The 20,856-nt window shown below is 50.3% G+C and overlaps 1 protein-coding gene across 12 annotated transcripts in view; it reads left to right on the forward strand.

The window, feature by feature from the left end:
- Positions 1–18,637, forward strand: part of NCAM1 (neural cell adhesion molecule 1) — an 87,855-nt gene extending 69,218 nt beyond the window's left edge. For 4 of the 12 annotated variants that reach the window (XM_064634618.1, XM_064634619.1, XM_064634620.1 and 1 more), the window contains 6 exons: positions 4,156–4,280; positions 5,503–5,683; positions 14,510–14,717; positions 15,205–15,321; positions 16,376–17,149; positions 18,460–18,637. In XM_064634618.1, the coding sequence (XP_064490688.1) occupies positions 4,156–4,280; positions 5,503–5,683; positions 14,510–14,717; positions 15,205–15,321; positions 16,376–17,149; positions 18,460–18,580 (1,526 nt within the window). In that variant the 3' untranslated portion in view covers positions 18,581–18,637. Of the gene's footprint in view, positions 1–4,155; positions 4,281–5,502; positions 5,684–7,018; positions 7,122–8,980; positions 11,713–14,509; positions 14,718–15,204; positions 15,322–16,375; positions 17,150–18,459 lie in introns of those variants that run through there. The other 8 variants (XM_064634622.1, XM_064634628.1, XM_064634629.1 and 5 more) reach the window with 4 other exon arrangements.
- Positions 18,638–20,856: the final 2,219 nt, after the last annotated feature.

Here is a 20,856-nt window from a genome sequence, read left to right on the forward strand (position 1 = left end):
TAAAATAGCACACCAGAGTTCATGATGGGAGCTCCACCTCACACAGTTTCCATCAGAGGTGCTGTTGCACCTTTCTTGCTGCTCCACGCCTGGAGCCTGGGAGCCTGGCAAGGATTTAACCCAAATTCATGTCACAGTAGCTGCTGATCTCCATGAAATCAAGAAGCAAATGACTGACCCCTGCAGCTTCTGGAGCTGGAATCAGCCTCCAAGTGAAGTGTGTGGCAGTGACAACAGTTCCTGCAGCGTTGGGATTTTTACAACTTTGCTTCATGCTCTGCACAACCTGAAGGGGAGGAGGGAGGGAAACTCTTCTGCTGCCCCAGCTCAACAAGGGACTGTGAAAACCAGGAAGCAATTGGCTTTTTTTTTCAACCTGTGAATTCTGAGCTCACCTTATTGTCTTGGACAATCCAGGAAAGGATTTAGGCTGGGGTTTGCCAGGAAAACAGAACTAACACCAGTAACCTTCCCACATGACTGCATGCACAGAGGAAACCCCTCTTCCCTGGGTCTCTGCCCTCTCTGGTTGGACTCCAGGAGGGTTGAAGACTTGGTTGTCTCGTTTTTGCATGTTTTTTGTTCCTTCTTTTTGACTGTTGGTGTTTTGCTTCTCTTGTGTGCATTCTGAAACCTCCTGAGCTGTTCTTTCTCTGTATTTACCACTCGTGGAGACTTTCCCTGGTGTCTCTTTCCAGTTGTGACTCCTCAGGTCACAATCTACTCCTGTTTACACAATGGTCAGAGATTGCAGAAATCAGCTCCTTCCTTGTTCCTGTGTGGCAGAAATTACCCTCAACAGCAGTTTGTACTCTCTAAGCACAGCAAGGATGCAGGATTTTCCTTGGTGCCAGCTGGACGAGGATTTAAGCTCAGCCTAAATAGTGCTGCAGTGTCTGGTGGCCAGTTTGAGCTGCTTTCCCAGGTGGGCAGAGGAGAGATGTGATAAAAGGTGTCTCACCTGCACTGCTGCCACTTCTGGGGTCCAGCACACACTGAGTGCCTGGGGACCAGGGAGAAGTTTGTGCTGATTTTTTTCATATTCTCCCCCCACCTGAAGTTTTCCTGCACTCCTGGTGCTTGTGGCACCCTCTGAAAACCAAGGAAGAATAATAAAATCAGCTGCTGAAACCCAACTCCATCAGACTGGTAGTAGGTCAAGGAAGCACTGAATGTAAACTGAACAGTGCAAGGGTACCAGGAGCCATTTACTGCTGCCCTGCAGCAGGAGATTATTGGTGCTGATGGCTTAGCAGGAGTGGATAAAAACCCATTTGGAAGCGTAAGAGCACTGTCCTCAGCTCCCCTCACACCATGTGTGGGAGCCAGCAGGGAGTGATTCAGCCTTTGGGAGCCTGCAGGAAAGTCCTGATTTCATGTACAGATCAGATGCATTCTGAGTTACCTCTGGAGCCCAGGGAAGGGCTGTCTGAGCTTCCCTCGGGGTGTGTGCCCTGCCAGGGCAGTGCCAGCATCACTGACCCCTCCTGGAGGGACAGTCCTGCTTCCTCAGCACAGCCAAGCACTGGAGGGCTCCTTTCTGAGAGTTAAAGGAGGGCACATGTCTTGGCTTCTCCCACAGGTTGAAGCACTGTTTGGATTGCTTTTGTCCTGGAGAGTGTCCTGAGGGTGAAGCTGGGCTCAGGCTGGATCCCCCAGCAGTGTGGAAGCACAAGGTCCTGCGTCCCTGCTCCTGCAGCAGAGGGGGTTGGAAGCAGATGTTTGGAAAATGAGGATCCAGAGGAAGTCTGGCGTGTCTGGAGCTGGTGGCTCTCACTGAGCCCCAGGGGATTCCTCAAGGACCCCACATTCTGTGGAACGTTGAGGCTGGAAAATGCCCCTGAGGAGGGTGGAAGGGGCAGATTTCTGCAACGTGCCCAGCGAGCTGGGTGTGAGTGGGAGCTCCCCAGGCATGAGGCCCCCCCTGTAATGCTCTTTGCCTTTCAGCCCCGGGCTGGAGGGAGGATGCATGTCTGTGAGCATGAGCTGCTTCTCTAACCTGCTGGTGACAACCTTCTCTCTTCAGCTACTGACACCTTCACTCATCACGGGGCTGCTGATTCTGCTGGACTAAACTCTTCCCACTAAACTTCTTCCTCCTTTGTTTGACACACTAACCCAGTTTTCATTTTACAGCCCCGTTGTATCTGGATTACATCCACTTGCTTAAGGGAAATGAAATGCCATGTAATTATGGAGAGAAAGCTGAGGTATTTTCAGCAGGGCTTGCACTGCTCCTCCTGCTGGGTGTCAGCCCTGAGGAGTGCTCAGTGTTCTCCTCTTTGAACAGAAGAGTTTCTCAGGGCAGAAGGGAATTGAAGTGTTGGGGAAGGAAGGAATCAGGAGTTAGAAATCAGGCAATTCAAAGGGAAGAAAAGGTTCAGCAGAGAAGGTAATTAATCATGGGAATGGCTGTGTATAAAGAGCAGCAGCATCTCTGACATTTAAAATCAAGAACGAGCATCTTTTCAAAGGATGTTCCTCTTAGTCTTGGTGCTCAGTCACCGGAAAAAAAGCTCTATCCTGTGTTAGATAAAAGGTCAAATTCTGTAAGTACAGTGTTCCCTTATCACTCCAGATTCTCTTTACTTACTGCTCATTATCTCCCTGAGGTGAGGGTGGCAAAGACCCCAGGGAGATGCTGCTCCTGCCCTGCCCAGCTGGCAGTGCCCCACTGCTCACACCTGCAGAATTGCTGCTCAGGAATGGCTCAGCACAGGCTCAGTGGCCAGGAATTGTTCCCAGTTGTTACTGGGAGCTGGTTTCTTGTGTAAAAAAACCTATAGAAGCAGACATTTGGGTTTGTTTAATTACTGGTGAATAACCAGTGTTGTTGCAGAGTAGCTTCTTAACTCAGTGGTCAAAACCTGTAACTTTGTGGTGATGTTTTTCTTTTAGGATTGAGGAAAGAAAAAGAAAATATAATTGCTTGGTTAATCTGATGTGTCCCAGGGTGGAATCCAGCTCTGGAGTGCCCAGCTTCTATGGGGGAGCCTTGTAAGGGGGGCATAGGCAGAGCAAGGGTTTGGAAAAGCAAAATAAAACCTGGGAAAAGGGAGCATTGCCTCTGTACATCTTTAACAGAAGTTGCTGTGTTGTGAAACACAATTGTGTGTGTCTCACATGGGGGTGTCCATGGGTGGTAATTGCCTTCTGGGAGCAGCTGGGATGTTAGAGCATGTGAGAGTGTGCAAGAAAATGGAATTAATCTTAAATTACTGTGTCAGTCCAGGTCTTGCAGTTTTCTCATTGATGTTTCACCAAACAAAATGTGCTCAAATCCTTTCTTTGGCCAGGAATGGGGAGGGGGAAGGGTTTCAGGTTACTGATGAAGATCAACTTCTGAATTATATTGGAAGCTTAACTTTTCTCTGGCCAGTCAGAAATGCATGTGCTTCCCATTAGGAGCTGAATACAAATCCAGACAGAACAGATTTAGAATCGAGGATGGGTTTTGGGTTGATCTTAGTACAACTGGCTTATTATTTCCTTTCACTTTTAGTAGTATTGAATAGAAATAAGTCTTTTAAAAAAGTTTTATTCTCAGCAGCAGGCTGAGCTTTAAAAAAAGTCACAAATGTTACTTCAGCATCCAATTTTGGTCTCATTTGCTCCTCCTGAGGTCGCAGATCTCACTGTTGCAGAGTTGTGGTGTCGTTCCCTGTGGGATACCTTGAGAGCTGGATCATTTGTGAGCTGTATTTCACCTCACTTTGGTGTGTCTGGGAGTGTGTGTTCAGGAATAATGTCCCTTTTCAGTGATGCTCTTTAGATCCACGTCCCACAGGAGCAGCCTGGGTGCCACATCCCCCACCTTGGTGTTTTCGGGGTGTTCCACATCAGTTTTTGCAGCAGAAGTAGAGAGGATATATCTGGTCATGGCTCCAGGATATTCCTGGGGAAGGGGGGGGCCTTTGTCACTCAGCCTCTGCTTCCAGCACCCACAAAAATGGGAATTGTGCTGGTGAAACAAACTGCCCAGTGCAGGGAATCCTTGGCTCTGGCAGGTGTTTGTGCCCCAGACACACAGAGTGTCGGGGTCAGGATGGCTCTGACACCCTCAGGGCAATGAACTATTCCTCTGATTTTTGAGCACTTTTTCCCCCAGTGTTGTTTTTTTTTAACAAACCAACCTAAATCCCCCCCTTGTTCCAGGGGAACCCAGCGCTCCCAAGCTGGAAGGGCACATAGGAGAGGATGGGAACTCCATCAAAGTGAACGTCATCAAGCAGGACGACGGCGGCTCCCCCATCAGACACTACCTGATCAAGTACAAAGCTGTGAGTATGACCCCCCAGCCTGTCCCCTGCCCCCTGGGCAGCCACACAGCCCTAAAGCTGGCATCTCCTAGGCCAGGCCGGGCTGGGAATGGAATGGGGTGGTCAGTCAGGCCAGAGCTGTGTTAAGAGGTAAATCTGTGCACTCAAATGATTTAAATTTAACATGCTAAGATAGGTAAGAACACTCTTAAAGTGCTTTGTGAGGTAGAGAAGCTGCAGCTTTTGCCCCCCTGAAAGTGGTCTAATGATGGGGCAAAGATGAGAGGAGGAAATGAGGGATTTTCTTTGGGTGTGGTAATTCAGAAAACAGGATTCTGGGCAGGAAAGAGGCTGTTTTGGACTCTCTCATCCTTTCCACTTAGAGAGGATGTTTTCACAGAGTAGTTGGGGTTGGAAGGGACCTCTGGAGATCATCCAGTCCGAGGCAGGGTCACCTGGAGCAGGTGGCACAGGAACACATCCAGGTGGGTTTGGAATGTCTCCAAAGAGGGAGACTCCACACCCTCCCTGGGCAGCTCTTCCAGGCTCTGCCCCCCTCCAGGGGAAGAAGTTCTTCCTCATGTTGAGGTGGAACTTGTGCTCTGGTTTATGGCCACTGGGCACCACTGGGAGGAGTCTGGGACCATCCTCTGACCCCCCTGGGAGCTGTTTGTGTGGACTGATGGGACACAGATGTGATGCTGTGCCATAGCTGAGGGACACAGATGTGATGCTGTGCCCTGGCTGAGGGACACAGATGTGATGCTCTGCCCTAGCTGAGGGACACAGATGTGATGCTGTGCCCTAGCTGAGGGACACAGATGTGATGCTGTGCCCTAGCTGAGGGACACAGATGTGATGCTGTGCCCTGGCTGAGGGACACAGATGTGATGCTGTGCCCTGGCTGAGGGACACAGATGTGATGCTGTGCCACAGCTGAGGGACACAGATGTGATGCTGTGCCATAGCTGAGGGACACAGATGTGATGCTGTGCCCTGGCTGAGGGACACAGATGTGATGCTCTGCCCTGGCTGAGGGACACAGATGTGATGCTCTGCCCTGGCTGAGGGACACAGATGTGATGCTGTGCCCTAGCTGAGGGACACAGATGTGATGCTGTGCCCTAGCTGAGGGCTGCCTGCTGGTGCTGCAGCCTCCTGTCCCCATGGCCAGCCCCCTGAGAGCTGTGCAGGCTGGCTGCTGACCCGGGGCTGTGTCTCCCTGCCTGTCCCTGCCCTGCAGAAGCATTCCTCGGAGTGGAAGCCGGAGATCAGGCTCCCGTCGGGCAGCGACCACGTGATGCTGAAGTCCCTGGACTGGAACGCCGACTACGAGGTCTATGTGGTGGCAGAGAACCAGCAGGGCAAGTCCAAACCCGCCCACTACGCCTTCAGGACGTCTGCCCAGCCCACTGTCATCCCAGGTACGTCCGGCACAGCTTTTTGTTGTTTTCTGCTTCCAATTAATGCCCCGGTGCTGCCTCCTTTAATGTGCCTGAGTAACCCTGAGACTCGCTTGCTTCCAGCCCATCGATCACGGTTGGTTCCCCATCCAAAGCTTAGTTCTGGCCTGAGTGTACATACCTGTGCTCCGTGTTCCAGTATGTACAGCAGGGAGTGCTCCTGACAACCCCCTGCCTCTCTGTTCCCAGGGAGTGTTGGCTTTCTGTGGGTCAGGATTTGCCAGATGAGACTTTCTCTGGGCTCAGAAAGTGGGGGTCCCGTTTTAAACTCTTTCTATCTGTGGGGCAATCTGCAATCACAATGCAGGTTTCCCCCCCAGATCTGCTCTGGGCTTGCTTTTACTGCTTGTTTGTCCATCCAGCTCAGCCTTTGGAGGAATAAAGGCATAAGGAGGTTTGCCAGTGGTTGGGAAAGGAGACAGTGAAAATCTCTTTATTAAATGAAATGGAGATCAAATGATCCAATTACAGTAATTTTCAAACAGCACCTGCTTAATGTTGGGGAGGGAATTAGGAAAAATCACTAAAACAAATTATTAGAATGCTGCTGGAAGCTCTTGTTTCAGACAGACTTTACTCATTAGTGTGCTTAAAAAGTGAGGTTTAAGGACAATTGCTGTGAAAACCAAGCAGAACTATCAGCTGGGCTGCAGGAACTGAGCAGTTTGCAAGGTGTGGAAAGGCCAGTCAGAATTTCTTCTCTACACGTGGACATCTAAAAAAAAAAGAAATGGGTGGGAGAAACTCACACAAAGCAACCAAAACCTCAGGATGGAATTGCTGGGCTACCTGTACATGAAAGTTGTGCTGGTTAAAGGGGAGGGGAGTTTTAAAGATCTCCTGAGCCAGGTCCTCACTGCACAGCCAGAGTTCCTGCCAGGGTTGGTGCTGACAGTCCCTGCTGAGGGGGATGATTTGATTCCATTCTGTCTTCCAGATGAACTCAGTCTTGTGGTTTTTCTTCAGAACAACTGTTTTCTTTCCCTTGCCCTGAGAACTCAGCCCTTGCTCTGCCCCCTCCTTTGCCCCCTCCCTGCCTGGCTGAAGGGAACAGCTGAGACCTTGTGCAGTGTGGGTGCTGAAATCCCTGGTTAAGGCACAGGAGGATTGTTAAGCATACAAATGAGTGACCCAGTTGGGCTGGGCTTGGACAGCATGTGTGGTAGGGAGGAGGAGGAGGAGGGAAACAGGGCCAAGGAGAGGCTGGGGGGGCGTTTGAACAAGGCTGGAGTTTTGGGTGGAAGAACCCTCAGTAACTCATTAAGCAACTTACTCTCTGATTCTCATTTTCAACAGCTCTAATACTGACTCCCCTCACCCATTTGAAGGACAACTGTGGCTGGTGTGGCAGCAGAGGGTGAGGGTGGTTTGGCAGAGGGTGCCCTGAGGTCAGTTCAGAGCTGAGCAGCCAAACCCCGAGGTTGGGACAGCAGTGAGTGGTTCCTTTGCCCTGGGATGTGTCTCCCCAGTTAAGTCACGAGCACTGATCAGTCTTTCTGTTCCACCACGGTCCTTTGTGTGCAGCCACTGCTGATTTCTTGTGCTGGTGTTTTATTTTAGCCTTTGTCACGTGCCCCATGGGACAACAAAGCTCCTGGGACAGCTGGGAGGGGCCTCAGCAAAGTCTGGGAGTGCTGTTGGCTCTGGAGCACACAGGGATAAAGTCTGGGAGTGCTGTTGGCTCTGGAGCACACAGGGATAAAGCCTGGGAGTGCTGTTGGCTCTGGAGCACACAGGGATAAAGTCTGGGAGTGCTGTTGGCTCTGGAGCACACAGGGATAAAGTCTGGGAGTGCTGTTGGCTCTGGAGCACACAGGGATGTGCTGTAGTCCGAGGCAATGGGAGGGGTAATGAGCTCAGATGCCACTGAGCCCTTTAAATCCAACACTAACATGGGCAGGGACCCTCTGAAAAACGGGCAGAAAAGCCCAGTTTGTTATCAAAGGTGGAAGTTCTTTGTCCTCTCTGGAGTTACCCCTCCCTTAGTGTGGTGTGGAGCGCAGGAGGAACCAGGATTCCAGGCTGCCGCTCAAATGTTGCACTTGGAAGTGTCAGAAGCACTGGGAAGAGCAGTTTTTGGGAGTGCAGATGTGCTGCAGGATTGCCCCAGCAGCTGGATGCAGCTGTTCCTCAGAAGGTGCTGGCAGAGCCCTGAGCAGTGACGTGATCAGAGCTGGCTTTGGGGCTCTGTCTCTCGGGGTTTTTGCCATTTTGGCCTCGCAAGGTGTTTCCAGAGCCTTTGGTTCCCTGAGCTGATCCCCAGACTAACAGCATGAAGGTGAATATTTTCAGGGAGCAGGTTTTCTGCTGGCTCTAGTGCCAGCCTGCAGCAGGGAAGGGGCTCTGGGTGTTCCTTCCCTCCCTCTTGTTGTTTTCCTGGCATTTTGCTTTTCCAGTTGGATTTCAAAAGGAGCAACCCAGGGCAAGTCAGAGCCAGTGCCTCTCACATGGCTTTGGTAGCAAGAGCTGGGAGTTCCCTGCAGACCAGATGTGTGTTTGTTTATCATGGAGAGCCCTTTGTTACCATGGTCTGCACAGTGTGGCTGGAAGGAGAAGGGCACTGTTCTCAGTAATAATAACAACAGTAATTGCACTGGAGTGGTTCACAGGCAGCTGAAGGGAACAGTCAGTGTATTCCTGAGACCTTGGTGCTTCCTCAGGGTTTGAGTCACCTGGATATATCCGAGTCCAGGCTTTGGGGCAGGGCTTGGCCAGGCAGGTGGATTGTCTGCTCCACAACAGCTTTTCTTTCCTTTATTTTGTCGGTGTAAAAGGCAGCGTTGTCCTTTCAAATCCCAGATAACCACTTCCTTGTGTTTCTTGCTGAGCCTTCTGTTCCATCAGTCTTAATCTCATTTGCTTGCAAACCCCTCAGCCCTGCCTTGGACCCTGCTCTGCAGCTTTGGGCTTTGCTGAGCTTCTGCCCCAGCCCTTTTGTGGTGAATGTGCTGATCCTTGAACCCCTTGAGCCATTTTAATTTACGAAATTAAATAGACCTTGGATTCTTATGTTTTCTATATTTATGACCTAATTTTTTTTATCTATTTTTCTCTCTTTCTCTCTCTCTCTTTCTTTCTTTTTTTCTTCCTCCTCCTTTCTTCCCTCCCCTCTCCCTTTTTTCCCCCCCTTTCCTGTGTCTGTCGTCATACATGTCACCTTGGATCTCACGGGACACATCCACGCTTGCCACATGCACCAAATTTGTTTTTAAACAACCATATTTTCCCCTCCTGGGAACCATTGTCTGGCACCTGCAGCGACCTTGGGAAGTCCATCAACGTCGTCCTCCTTTGTTTCATTGCTTCTCTCTGCAGTGACTCTGCTTTTGCTCTGTTAGAAACTTAAAAAAGAAAATGAAATAAAGCAATATTTGCTTGAAAAGGTCCCACCAAGGTGTGAAAGCAGATAACTTTGCTTCAGAGGATCATGTCAGTTCAGAGAAAAAAAAAAAGAAACAAACACAGAACACTTTAAAAAAAAATGTTTAATTTGAAAGAGTCAGTATTTTGTAACAAGGAAAAAAAGGTTTAAGCCGAGTTTTTTCTCTTTAACATTTTTTTTTTTGTTACTTGTAATGAATTTGCCCTTTTTAATGGATGTAAAGAAAGAATTTTTTTGGTGTTGTTTGCTTGCTCTTTTCATCAAAGGAAGGTACAATGGTGAAAGCCTTTAAGATTCTGCTTTTTACTGATTTCTCTGCACATCTGGTGCTGACCATCACTGTCTTGTGCAAAAGGCTTTCTAAAGGCCCAGCCACGAGTCTGAACCTGCAGATTCTAAAGAGAAACAGAAGATTTGTCTGAGACCATCCTGCTGCTTGCCCGAGGGTCTCGGGGGGCTTTGGCTCGTGGACTCCCAGTTGTGGCCAGCAGAAGGTTCTCCTGAGGTGCTGAGTAGGAACCTGGGGTGGGAATCACACTGAGGAAATTCCTGTTTCCATTCCCCCTGGCCCTGAGCCCCTGGGAGCACCCTGGCCCTGGGGTGCAGGCAGAGCTGGGCACGAGGCAGCCCCTGCCCCCAGAGCTGCACTGGGTGCTTGTCTAACACCTCCTGGTCCCCACTGCTGCATTGCCACCCTCCCAGACATCCCCTTCCCTGCCACTTTAACAGAAAAGCTTAGTTACCTGCCCAGCTAAGTTATTGTTATTATTATAACCACTGATCCTCCATACTGTTGCTGGTTAACTGTGCATGTGACACTGCCAGGCAGGGTTATTAATCCACGCTGTGAACTGCTGCAACAGGAGCATCTTTGCTGCCAGCTGCTGGGTGTTGCATTTCTGCATTTGAGCAAATTCCAGGTGACTTTTTTTTTCCTTTGCTCCTTACTTTTTAAAAAAACCCCCAACACCATGCCCCCCCCCAAAAAAAACCCCACACCAAAAAATCCAACCCAACCCCAAACCCAGTGCCCCTCATGAATTTTCTTGGTGATGGGAAATCCCTTTGGCTCTAATGCTCTTCTGTAAATGGGGTCTCTCCTTTCTGAGTGGGGCTGAGGTGGCCAGGGATGAAATATGTTGACTCAGTTGTTGAACTGTCTGTACAGAATGTCTCAAATGCTCTTGGCTGGATGGGATTAATCTCTCTAACAGAATCCTTTTAGGGACAAACAAAACCCTGCCCGCAGTCGTTTTCTGCTCTGCTGTGTTTATTCAGACCTTGTTCATCATGATTTGTGAACTGCTTTTCTACCTAAATTATAAATGAAAAACTTGGTGCAGGTGTCGCACATAAAAGCCTGTGGATTTCTCTTTTTTTTTTTTTTTTAGAAAACCCTCATTTTCAGTGTTTTAGAGCGTAGAGAACGTGTTACATCTTCTGAGTTTACACCTTAGTGGTACTGAAAAGTAAATCACTGTGAAGTGATTACAGCAAAGTAATCATAATACTAAAAAGTGGTGTGGTTTCCCCTATAACTGAGCTAATCAAGGTCATTTGTAGCTCTGCTGTCAGCTCTTTGTGGGTCTCCCCTCCTCTGCAGAGGGAGGTTGTTAGCTGAGGCTGAGATGGATCTCACCCAAGTCACAGTTATTAAAATTACCTTGGATGAACTCTAACTTGACAGTGTGGTGTGGAGAGAGAGCAGCTCTGGGGAGGTTGTTCTGGCCAAGGAGAGGTGCCTTGGGCAGGGGGGGTTTGAGGGGCTCCTCTGCCAGACAGGCAGGTGAGAGAGCGTTTCTGTGGCTGAAGTTACTTAGAATTAATCTCCTGTTCAACAGCAAACAGGAGTCTGGGCAGCATAGAATGTATGCAGGAAGGGCTCCTTTCTCTTGGAAAGCTGAGGGGTTTGGGGTGACCTGCTGGTGCCTGGAGGGGCTGCAGGGAGGGTGCAGAGAGACAAGAGTGGCAGAGCCCAGGGAATGGTTTCCCTCTGCCAGAGGGCAGGGTTGGTGGCATGTTGGGGAGGAATTCCTGGCTGGGAGGGTGGGAAGCCCTGGCACAGGTTGCCCAGAGGAGCTGTGGCTGCCCCTGGATCCCTGGAAGTGTCCAAGGCCAGGCTGGAACAACCTGGGCTGGTGGAAGGTTTGAGGGCAGGAGGCTGTAAAACCCCTCACCCCTCCTTCCAGGGACACTCAGATCAAAGTGGCATCCACGGAGAACAAAGAGCTTCTCTCCTGGGTTCGGGGGGGTTTTTGGGTGGTTTTTTTTTTTCTGATGCATGAAATGAATTTTTATTTGTTTTGTTTCTTGCCAAATCCTGTGGGACTTCTGAAATGCCTGGAATCATACCTGCTCCTCTCCATCCCTTTCTGTCTCCTTGTCTGCCTGTGCCTGAACATTCCCTAGCTGAGACCCCACTAGGAAGACACAGCTGAGCTCTCTCTGGCAGTGTCTGTACAGCTGAGCTGCAGAAAGGAAAATCCGTGGGTCATTTTGTTGTACACTGTAAAATGAGGGTGTTAGAAAAGTCAGTCTTGCAGGAAGCTCATTTTCCATTGGAAAAAAAAATTAATTTGTAATTAATAAATTCTTCACTTCTTTAGAATTAAGGACTCCAGAAGTTTTTTAATGTTTTGTGTTTCCTTATTTAACTTGTGGAAATGTTATTCCTCCTAGTCCTGAGAATAGCAAAAGGGGATTAATGGAAAGGTTGAATGTGCTCTGGATCAGGTCAGAAATGTCCAACATCTATTTATTACATGTCCTCTCATACACAGTGTGAGCAGCTGGTGCTCAACAGTGACTATTTATTTATACATTTCTTTTCTACACAGAATTGTTTTAGACCCCAACAAACTCTTTAGGGATGTCTAAATATTAGTTTCCTTAAATAAAACCTAAATTCTGCTACAGAATGGAGTCAATAGTTCCTAGAAGCATTTGTAGATCAATTTAATTTAATCAGATGTGACAGTCTGTGAAAATGAATAACACACCACATGCTTTCTGCATTTTATAGCAACAGCAAAATTCCTTTGCAAAATCTATACAGGAAAAAGAAATGCAGCACCAACAGCCTCCAAGTTCAAGGGGTCATGGAGGATTCTTAAATTATTCTTCCTTACTGCTGGTCTCTGAAGGATTTGGAATATCAATTCATGTCATGAATTGGAATTTATGATACTCAGCCAGCAGAAGAGGTTTGGAAGTTCCTGTAAATTGCAGGGCTTTCTTACTAGCCCAGAAAAAAGCAAATTGCAGGCGATTACCTTGGCCCAGTTTGATTGTCTGCAGTGCAAAATGTAAGAACAGCAGAGAACCAGGGGGGTTCCCTGCAGGTTTGCCCCGGATCTCCCCGCCCCGGGGACAGAGGGGCACAGAATGGGCTGGAAGGGAGGGGGGGACGAGGAGGGGGGCTTGTGCCTGCTCAGGAGCTCTGCTTTGGGTGTTCAGAGGGAACAGGGTCGTTTGGGGGCCATCAGAGCAGGAATGGGAGCTCTGGGGATGGTGGAGCCTGGTGGGGTTTGGACCCTTGTGCAGAGGGATCAGGGTTCCAGGGCACTGACTGCTCCAGGTGACAGCACAGCCACTGTGACCTGGGAGCTCTTGGCAGTTTTGGGGATACAATTCCATGCATTATTCCTGGGCTGAGCTCCCCCACCCTCTGTTTCCAGCTTTAGAACCTTGTCTCTTCACTCCAATGAAGATATTTGATTTATTCCACGTCCTGTTCTGCTGCAGGTGGGGCTGCAGTGACCTCAGCCAGCCCTTTCTGAAGTCACACTGGCTGAGTTTCCAAGAACTGATCATTTTAATTCTTCCCCCACGACTGTGATGTTTCCCTGATTCATCTGTGAGTCACAGACAAGGTGTGGGCAATGCACAAAAACTGCAGGGCTCTCGAGGTGGTTTGTGCCACAGATAATTCCTGCCTTTGAGGGGCCTTTGGCTGATGCTGGCAGGTCTTGGCAGGGAGAGGAAGCAAAGAGCAGGACTCTGTTTGAATGGAATTTTCCAGGAGGTGTTTTCTAGCACATGGAAGTCCCAGGATGAAATATTTTTGTGACATCCAACAGTAAAACGTGGCAGAAATTACTAGAATTGCATCTTAATTGAAAGAAAAACCAGAATACTTGTCTGAGTGATGACAACTATGATGCTCTTGCCCCGCTGTCTCAGGAATCATCAGCTCTGTCAGAGGCACAAGCCTTTGCTGAGGGCACAGTCCTGTCCTGGGAGGTAAATGATGTGATGGCTGAGACCAACCAGCAGGTTTGGAGTGGTTTGGTACCTCTAAATAAGTGTTGAACTGTATGAGCCACCAACCAAATGCTCTGCCTGCAGCTGGGCAGCTTGGCAGGAGTTGTTCTGAACAGAACAAGGGGAACACAAAGCACCTGGTGTTCAGGGGGTGATAGAAGGAGCCTGCAAAGCTGCAGCTGTGCCTGCTGGTTTGGACAGGACTCACTGGTGTGTTTATCCCCTCCCTGTCTCTAAGGAAAGGCTCAGCAGTTCAGAAGCAGGTAGGAAGTTAAACTCCACTTGCCCTGGAGTTAGTGCTGTGTGGGCAATCCCATATAGAGCATTTCCTGGGCCTCCATCCCCACCTCTCACCCACTGTCCCTCTGTCTCCTGGAAAAGGCAAGGTATTGTTTTCTGTTCTGCAGCTGGGGAGAGGTGGTGGAGATGGGCTGTGGAGGAGCAGGGAGTGCTGGGGCCAGGGCAGCACCAGCAGAGTGGCAGAGCTGCTGCTCTTTGCCTCCTGCTTCCTCAGAAGGCTCTTGGGCTGTGTGTCCCTCAGCCAGAACACTCCTGAGCACTCACTGTGAGCTCAGCTGCCTCTGGATAAGCCATGGACAGTTCACCCCTCCCCAGTTCTGCACAGCTGGGTCTTCCCTGAGCTGCAGGAAGGGGTTTAACTCCTTCCAGTTCCACCACATTAAGGGTCCTGAGGCCCCACAGGTATCACCCAGTGTTTTGTGTCCCACCTGGGCAAGTCCTGCTGCAGAGTCTGGGCTTTACTTCCACTGGTTTTTGGGCCAGGCTGGCAGTGCCAAAGCCACTCTGGACCCCAGACACAACCTCTTGAGGAGGTGGTGGAGGGAAGCTGGAGCCCTTCAGCGTCCCAGCTGGGTGTGTGCCATGGCAGAAGAGGCTTCTGCTGTTTGCTTTCCAGGCTTTACCCCAACAGAGATGGGCAAAGCCCTGTCAGGACCACGGGAATCCATCTTTTGAGGTTGTCCTGCATAGGATAAAGCCCAGGTTACAACACAAGGCTGCTAGAGAGAGGGTGAACCTTCTGAAAGCCTCCTGTGCCTGTCACCTTAAGTGCAGCCAAAATCAAGCCCTGACTCACCTTTTAACCACAGTGCCTTCTCTTCTTCTCTCTTTGGTCTCTGAAGCCAGCACCAGCCCCACGGCAGGCCTAGGCACTGCTGCCATCATTGGCATCCTGGTCGTGGTGTTCGTGGCACTGCTGGTGGCCGTGGACGTCACCTGCTACTTCCTCAACAAGTGTGGGCTCCTCATGTGCATCGCGGTCAACATGTGCGGCAAATCCGGCCCCGGGGCCAAGGGCAAGGACATGGAGGAGGGAAAAGCTGCCTTCTCGTGAGTACTGTCACTGCTCCTGTCCCCCTTCTCGTGAGTACTGCCACTGCCCCTGTCCCCCTTCTCGTGAGTACTGCCCCTGCTCCTGCCCCTGTCCCCCTTCTCGTGAGTACTGCCCCTGCCACCACTCCTGTTCCCAGCAGCTGCAGGAGGAGGAGCTGTCCCAGCGGACCAGGGGTTCCTCAGCTCTGATGGGAGGGTGCTGGGGAGGTCTGGGGTTCTCTGTGCTTCCAGGAAGGTGTTTCTGCAGTTGTTGCCCTGGTTTTGTCTCGTTCCTGTTGGTGGCCATGGGATAGGTGGCCCAGTGGACATCCCAGTGCTGGCCGTGCCGCTGGAGTTCTGTGCCGTGGGGAAGGAGCAGTGACCCCGAGGAGTGCCCCGTGTTTAGCCCAGGGTGTCTGTCACTCACTGTGGGCGTTCGCAGCGTGTCTTTGCAGGAGGATTCCTGTGAGTGGGCTCCAACCTCGGTGCAATTCCTTCCCTGCAGGAAAGATGAGTCCAAGGAGCCCATCGTGGAGGTGCGGACGGAGGAGGAGCGGACCCCCAACCACGACGGGGGCAAACACACGGAGCCCAACGAGACCACCCCGCTGACAGAGCCAGAGTATGTTGGCATTAGCCAGTCCTAGCACAGGGGCACTGCAGTGCCCTCAGCTGCCCCGATATCACGATCAAGGTCTCCCGTGAGCACAACTTAGGGCAGGAAGAGAGGAAGAAAGGTAAAACCTCCACCTGCCGTTGGTGACGTGCCAGTGAGGAAGTGCCTCCTCTCAAGATTCAGTGACTCCTATTCCCAGCACTGGAATGGAGCAGAGTGTCCTCAAAGGCCTGTCTGTGCCAGCCCTGCCCGGTGTGGAGATCAAAGACCTGCCCAGGTTCACTGCAGAGGATCCAGAGCAGAGTCAGCCCCGGCTGGCAGCGAGTGCTGTGTGAGCCGTGCCCAGCAGTGCTGGAGGAGAGCCTGAACCCCCTGAGAGCACCCTCTGAGAGCAGCAGAAGGGCTGGGCTCTGCTGTGGAGGAGGCAGAGCAAGTCTGAGTGTTCTGAGAGAGGGCTGAGAGCTCCGTGTGAGCTTTGTTCACATCAGGGAACTGAACTGGGCCCTGAGTCTGCATCACGTGTGCGTGTGAGAAAAAGAAATGTGTTCTGTGTGGCTGCATGGCCTTGCAGGCCTTCAGGCCAGCCTGCAGCTAAAAGGATAGGGCAAGGTGAGGGGTCCTGCACTGGGACCATGCTGTGTGGTGACAGCTGGCACAGGGCTGCAGGCTCAGGGCATTGGCAGAAAGCTTCCCTGGGAGCTCGGGGGAAGCACTGAGAGCAAAGTTAGGCTGAGGGAGAAGAGTCTTTGCAAGTTGGCAGGTTTCCTTTTGCCTCAGACCTGAACCAAAACTCTCTGTGAACAAGCCATTCCTGCAGGTCACATCCTCTTTGCCTTTTTTCTCTCCTAGTTATCCTCACTCTTCCCTCGCTCCCTTTGCATGTTTGACCTCTGAAAGTCTCTGCTCCTCCTGAGTCCCTCTCCGTGTTGTGTGTGTGTGTGTGTTGTAACCAGCTGGTGCTGCTCCACCTCCTCACTCTCCCTCTCTGCCCCCCCTTTCCCTGCTGTCGTTTCGGGGCTTCATTGTCTCTATTTCTCTTCTGCCCCTGTCCCCCCCGCAGGCACCCCGCTGACACCGCAGCCACCGTGGAGGACATGCTGCCTTCTGTCACCACGGGCACCACTAACTCTGACACTATCACTGAAACCTTTGCCACTGCTCAGAACAGCCCCACCAGCGAGAGCACCACGCTGACCTCCAGCATTGCCCCTCCGGCCGCGGCCACCCCCGACTCCAACGCCGCGTCGCCCGGCCAGGCCACCCCGGCCAAAGGGGCGGCCGCCACCTCGGTGTCGGCACCGCCACCCTCCTCCACCCCCAAAGTGGCCCCTCTCGTTGACCTCAGCGACACCCCGAGCTCTGCTCCGGCCACTAACAGTTTGTCTTCAAGTGTGCTGTCGGGGCAGGGCGCGGTGCTCAGCCCCAGCGCCGCCGCCGAGGCCTCCAAAGCGGCAGCTGGGAACAAGCCGGCTGCCCCCGGCCCCGCGAACCTCACGAGCCCTGCAGCTCCAGCAGAGCCCAAGCAGGAGGCCTCCAGCACCAAGAGCCCCGAGAAGGAGCCTGTGCAGCCCAGCACAGTGAAGAGTCCGACGGAGACGCCCAAGAACCCGAGCAACGTGAAGAGCGAGGCTGCCTCGGGCAGCACCGCCAACCCCTCCCAGAACGAGGACTTAAAAATGGACGAAGGGACCTTCAAGACACCAGACATTGATCTTGCAAAGGATGTTTTTGCAGCTCTTGGCACTGCTCCTGCCAGTGTGGCTGGTGGGCAAGCTCACGAGCCTGCTCCTTCCACTGCAGACAGCTCTGTACCCGCTGCGCCTGCAAAGACCGAGTACGGCTGCCTTTACTCTTGTGTTGGTTGTGTGCTGTGTCTCTTGTGCCCTGGTGCTCGTGCTGTGTCCTTGTTGGGTGTTCTCTTAACTAATCTCACCGTTTCCTTAGCGAACTAACTCACCACTGAACCGCCAGGGCTTGGCTTGAAAGGTCCAGGAGGAAAGCCAGGAGTAGGCTGTGCCAGGGAAGCAGAGAAAAGAAACCCGGGAATTTGTTGTGAATGTGTTACTCCTCAGGCTTTTATGCAGCTTTGTCTATTGTGGGTTATTCTTTTGTGGAAGAGAGCAGAAATAGTTCAGTTTGGTGCAGAGGAAGAGCTGAGTTCCTGCAGGTCAATGAGCACAACCACCCAAATTCCATTTCCTGACAGATGAGTGGAAATTCAAAACACACTCAGTGTAAGGCTGGGCAGAACAACTAGTGCCATGTGGAACCGTGAAAGCCAGGAACCTCTGGAGCTGTCCCTAAGCTGGCAGAAGGATGAGGCAGTGTGGTGCTGTCTGAGAGGGGAGCAGTGGGGTCAGGATAACCTGGCAGAGTGTTGGATTAGGGATGAGTCTCCACCAGCTGTACCAGGTCTCCTTTCTACCCAGCTGATTTATTCTGAGAGCAGCAGCACATCCCCAGGCAGGGCCACCCCAGGGCCCTTTGGAACCTTGTGCCATCTGGAGAGGATCCACATCCCTCAGCTGAGAGGGGCCTGCACCTTGTGTTTGGCAGGAGAGTGGACAGAGCAGGAGGAGCTCCCCTGGGTGGCTGGGGGAGGGTGCCCAGCTGTGGGGCAGGGGTTGGACAGGAGCACTCGTGCTGTGCTGGGCTGTCAGCTGCTGGCAGAGCCTGTGGAGATGGGCACCTCCCTTCCACCTGGGAAAATTCCCATCTTCCGTGTTTCACTTCCTGCAATGTGCTGGGAAATTCTGGGACTGGCTTCCTATAGGAAAAAAAAGGGTTTTCTGCTAAAAACACAGCCTGTTTGACCAGGGCATCGGGGTGGTAAAGTCCAATTCCTTGGCAACCGGGCGAGTTTCCCTGGGGCTCCTCTTTGCCCACCTCGAGCCCCTGCAGCTGCACCCTCGTCCTGCCTCGTGTTAGCCCAGGGCAGGAGAAGCAAAAAAGATGAATCCAGAGCGAAGTGAAGCTGGGCTGGGGGGGGGCTGAGTTTGGTTTTACTTCTCCCTGCATCAGGAAATGCTCATTTTGCTCTGCCAAAGCGAGGCGTGGGCTCCAGAACGATATTCGTTCCTTATCAGCTCGCTCAGCTGCATTTCTGTGCCTCTAAACTGTGCCATTTTGGTGATTGTTCCCCAGGAAAATCCCAGTAGAAGACAAATCCGAAGTGCAGGTGACAGACAGGAAGACCCCTCCAGCAGAAGTGAAGACGGTCCCCAACGAAGCCACACAAACAAATGAGAACGAGAGCAAAGCATGATCAGCACCGGGGAGACAACGAGAGAGCATTGAAATCACAGCCCACACACCCATCTCATTCCTCTAGTGTCTGTTGCCTTTTTTAAACAAACAAACAAACCAGAAAATGCATCAACGGGGGGAGGGGGGAATGTCTCTTTTTTTTCTTTTATTTTCTTCTCTTCTTCTCTTTTTTGTTTTTTCGGTTTTTTCTTTTCTTTTTTTTTTTTTTTTTTTTTTTACTATTTCTAGAAAGATTCTATTCGTTGTGCACTTGCTTTTAAAAAGTAATACATGTTAAAAACAGGGTTAAACCCGTAACCAAATCAGGGCTTGGCTGACCCTGGGTATATTCAGAGAAGCAAAAGTTGCAATACTGTTTGCAATGTGGTTGGGAAGCTCAGAATCAACTAGTCCTAGACAAAAAAGAAAAAAAAAAACCACAAAAAAAGACAAAAAAAATAATCAAAGAGACCCTGTTGTTTCCTTTGTTAGTATAGCAGATATAACCACTGTGCTGCTGGGCACGGCTGGTACTTAAAGAACAAAGTCCACAATTTATTTTTATACTTTTCAGTCGAGTTTGAAATATGTAAAGCCTCATAAATAAGTTATAATTTCTGTTCACCTTGTATTTGTTCAGTATGCAAAGTGTCTCGAGCCCTTTGTGACTGAATTCTGTTTGCCACGTTAGACATTTATTTGGGGTTTATTATTATCTATTTTTTAGGAAGAATGCCAAAATTGCAGCTTCGGGGGATGTATTTCAATTTGCAGTATTCAGACTCTACATTTCTTTAAATTTTATGTTAATTTTTTTTTTTTTGCCAACTTTTGTTCTTTCCAGTGTTTACAATTGACAGATATTTTTTTAACTTTTGTTGTGTTTAAATGGATGTGTAAAATAGCTGCCTTTTTTTTTTTCTTTTTTTTTTTGTTTGGAAGTCAATCCAGTCTCTAGACTCTAGGGTAGCAGCATGCTTGCTTTGCAAAGGGAGACATTTTCAAACCTGGATGTTTACAGTAGTTGTTTCCCCTTTATCTTTTCTTAATTATTGTTATTATTATTATTATTGTTATTATTATTATTATTATTTCTTACTGGAGTAAGAAGAAAAGCGATGCTGGGGTTTGGTTTGGGATTTTTTGGGGGGGGGTGGGGGGTATTCAAACCACTTGTCACCAATCAAGGTCTTTATCCAGCAATCCACATAAACCCAGGCTCTCCTTGGAATGGGGGAATTGCTGGAGAAAGTCCTTCTATTCTTAAATTTAGTTGAAGTCCCTTGCTGGACCTGGGCCTGACTGCATAAGAGAAATATCATCTCTGCTTTTTTAGGACATTCTCCCCTTTCCTTCATGGAACCCTCCCCGAGCTCTGAGGAGCAGAAGGGAGATTGTACAGTTGGGGCTGGTCTGGGCTCAGAGGTTTGACTGCATCACTTCCCCCTTGTTTTGCTGCCAGTAAATCCCAGTGGCAGTAAATCCCACGCCCTGTGGCCCTGGAAAGCACAGTTCAAAGCAAAGACTCTTTGCCCAAAGGTGCTGGGCAGGTGCCAGACCCCTCCTGCTGGTGGGGCTGGCCCAGCTGATCCCTGTAGGTCCCTTCCAAGTGCCCCTCCCTGTCCTGTCCCGTCCCCCTGTGTGTGCTGAGTCTGTGCTCTGCAGAACCAAAAACCCGAAATCAGGAGCAAGTGCTTGGAAATCAGTGCCAGGGGTGCCAGTGGTGCCCCCTGGCATCGTGTCTTAGGAGCTGGGAAAGGGGGTGACGTAGCAGCTGTGTTGAAATCATGGAAGGGGGCAGCTGATAATGGCATTTCTCATCAGGAATCATGGAGTAACGCTGAGATTTGGGGGTGAAAAGGAGCTTTGAGCAGAAGGGAGGCAGAGGCGTGTAGGGAGAGACCAGCCCATTGTATAGAGATGTTCCTTCTGTTGGGGTTTTGGGGTTTTTTTTTCTCCTCCTTTTTTTTTTTTTTCCTGTTTTTGTTTCTTTTGTTTTCTTTTTTTATTCTACTTTAGATCTGCAAGCTTGTGCACTGTGGGTGCGTGACTATTTTAGTGTGAACCGTGTTTTTTGTCATAGTATTGAAATAATAAAAAGCTTCAACATAGTTTGGATGTGGAAGGTGTAGCGCTAGTTCAGATTTGAAGAAAAAAAAAATATTCAGGAATTTCAAACAAACAAACGAAAAGAGAACAACTCTTGCAAAGAACAGAAGCCTTTAAATGAGAAAACCAACCCGAGCTGAGTGTGGTTCTGTGGTGAGGAGCAGGAGGATGAGGGGGGTTTGGAGG

Source organism: Pseudopipra pipra, chromosome 23, assembly GCF_036250125.1.
Source record: "Pseudopipra pipra isolate bDixPip1 chromosome 23, bDixPip1.hap1, whole genome shotgun sequence".
NCBI lineage: Eukaryota > Metazoa > Chordata > Aves > Passeriformes > Pipridae > Pseudopipra > Pseudopipra pipra.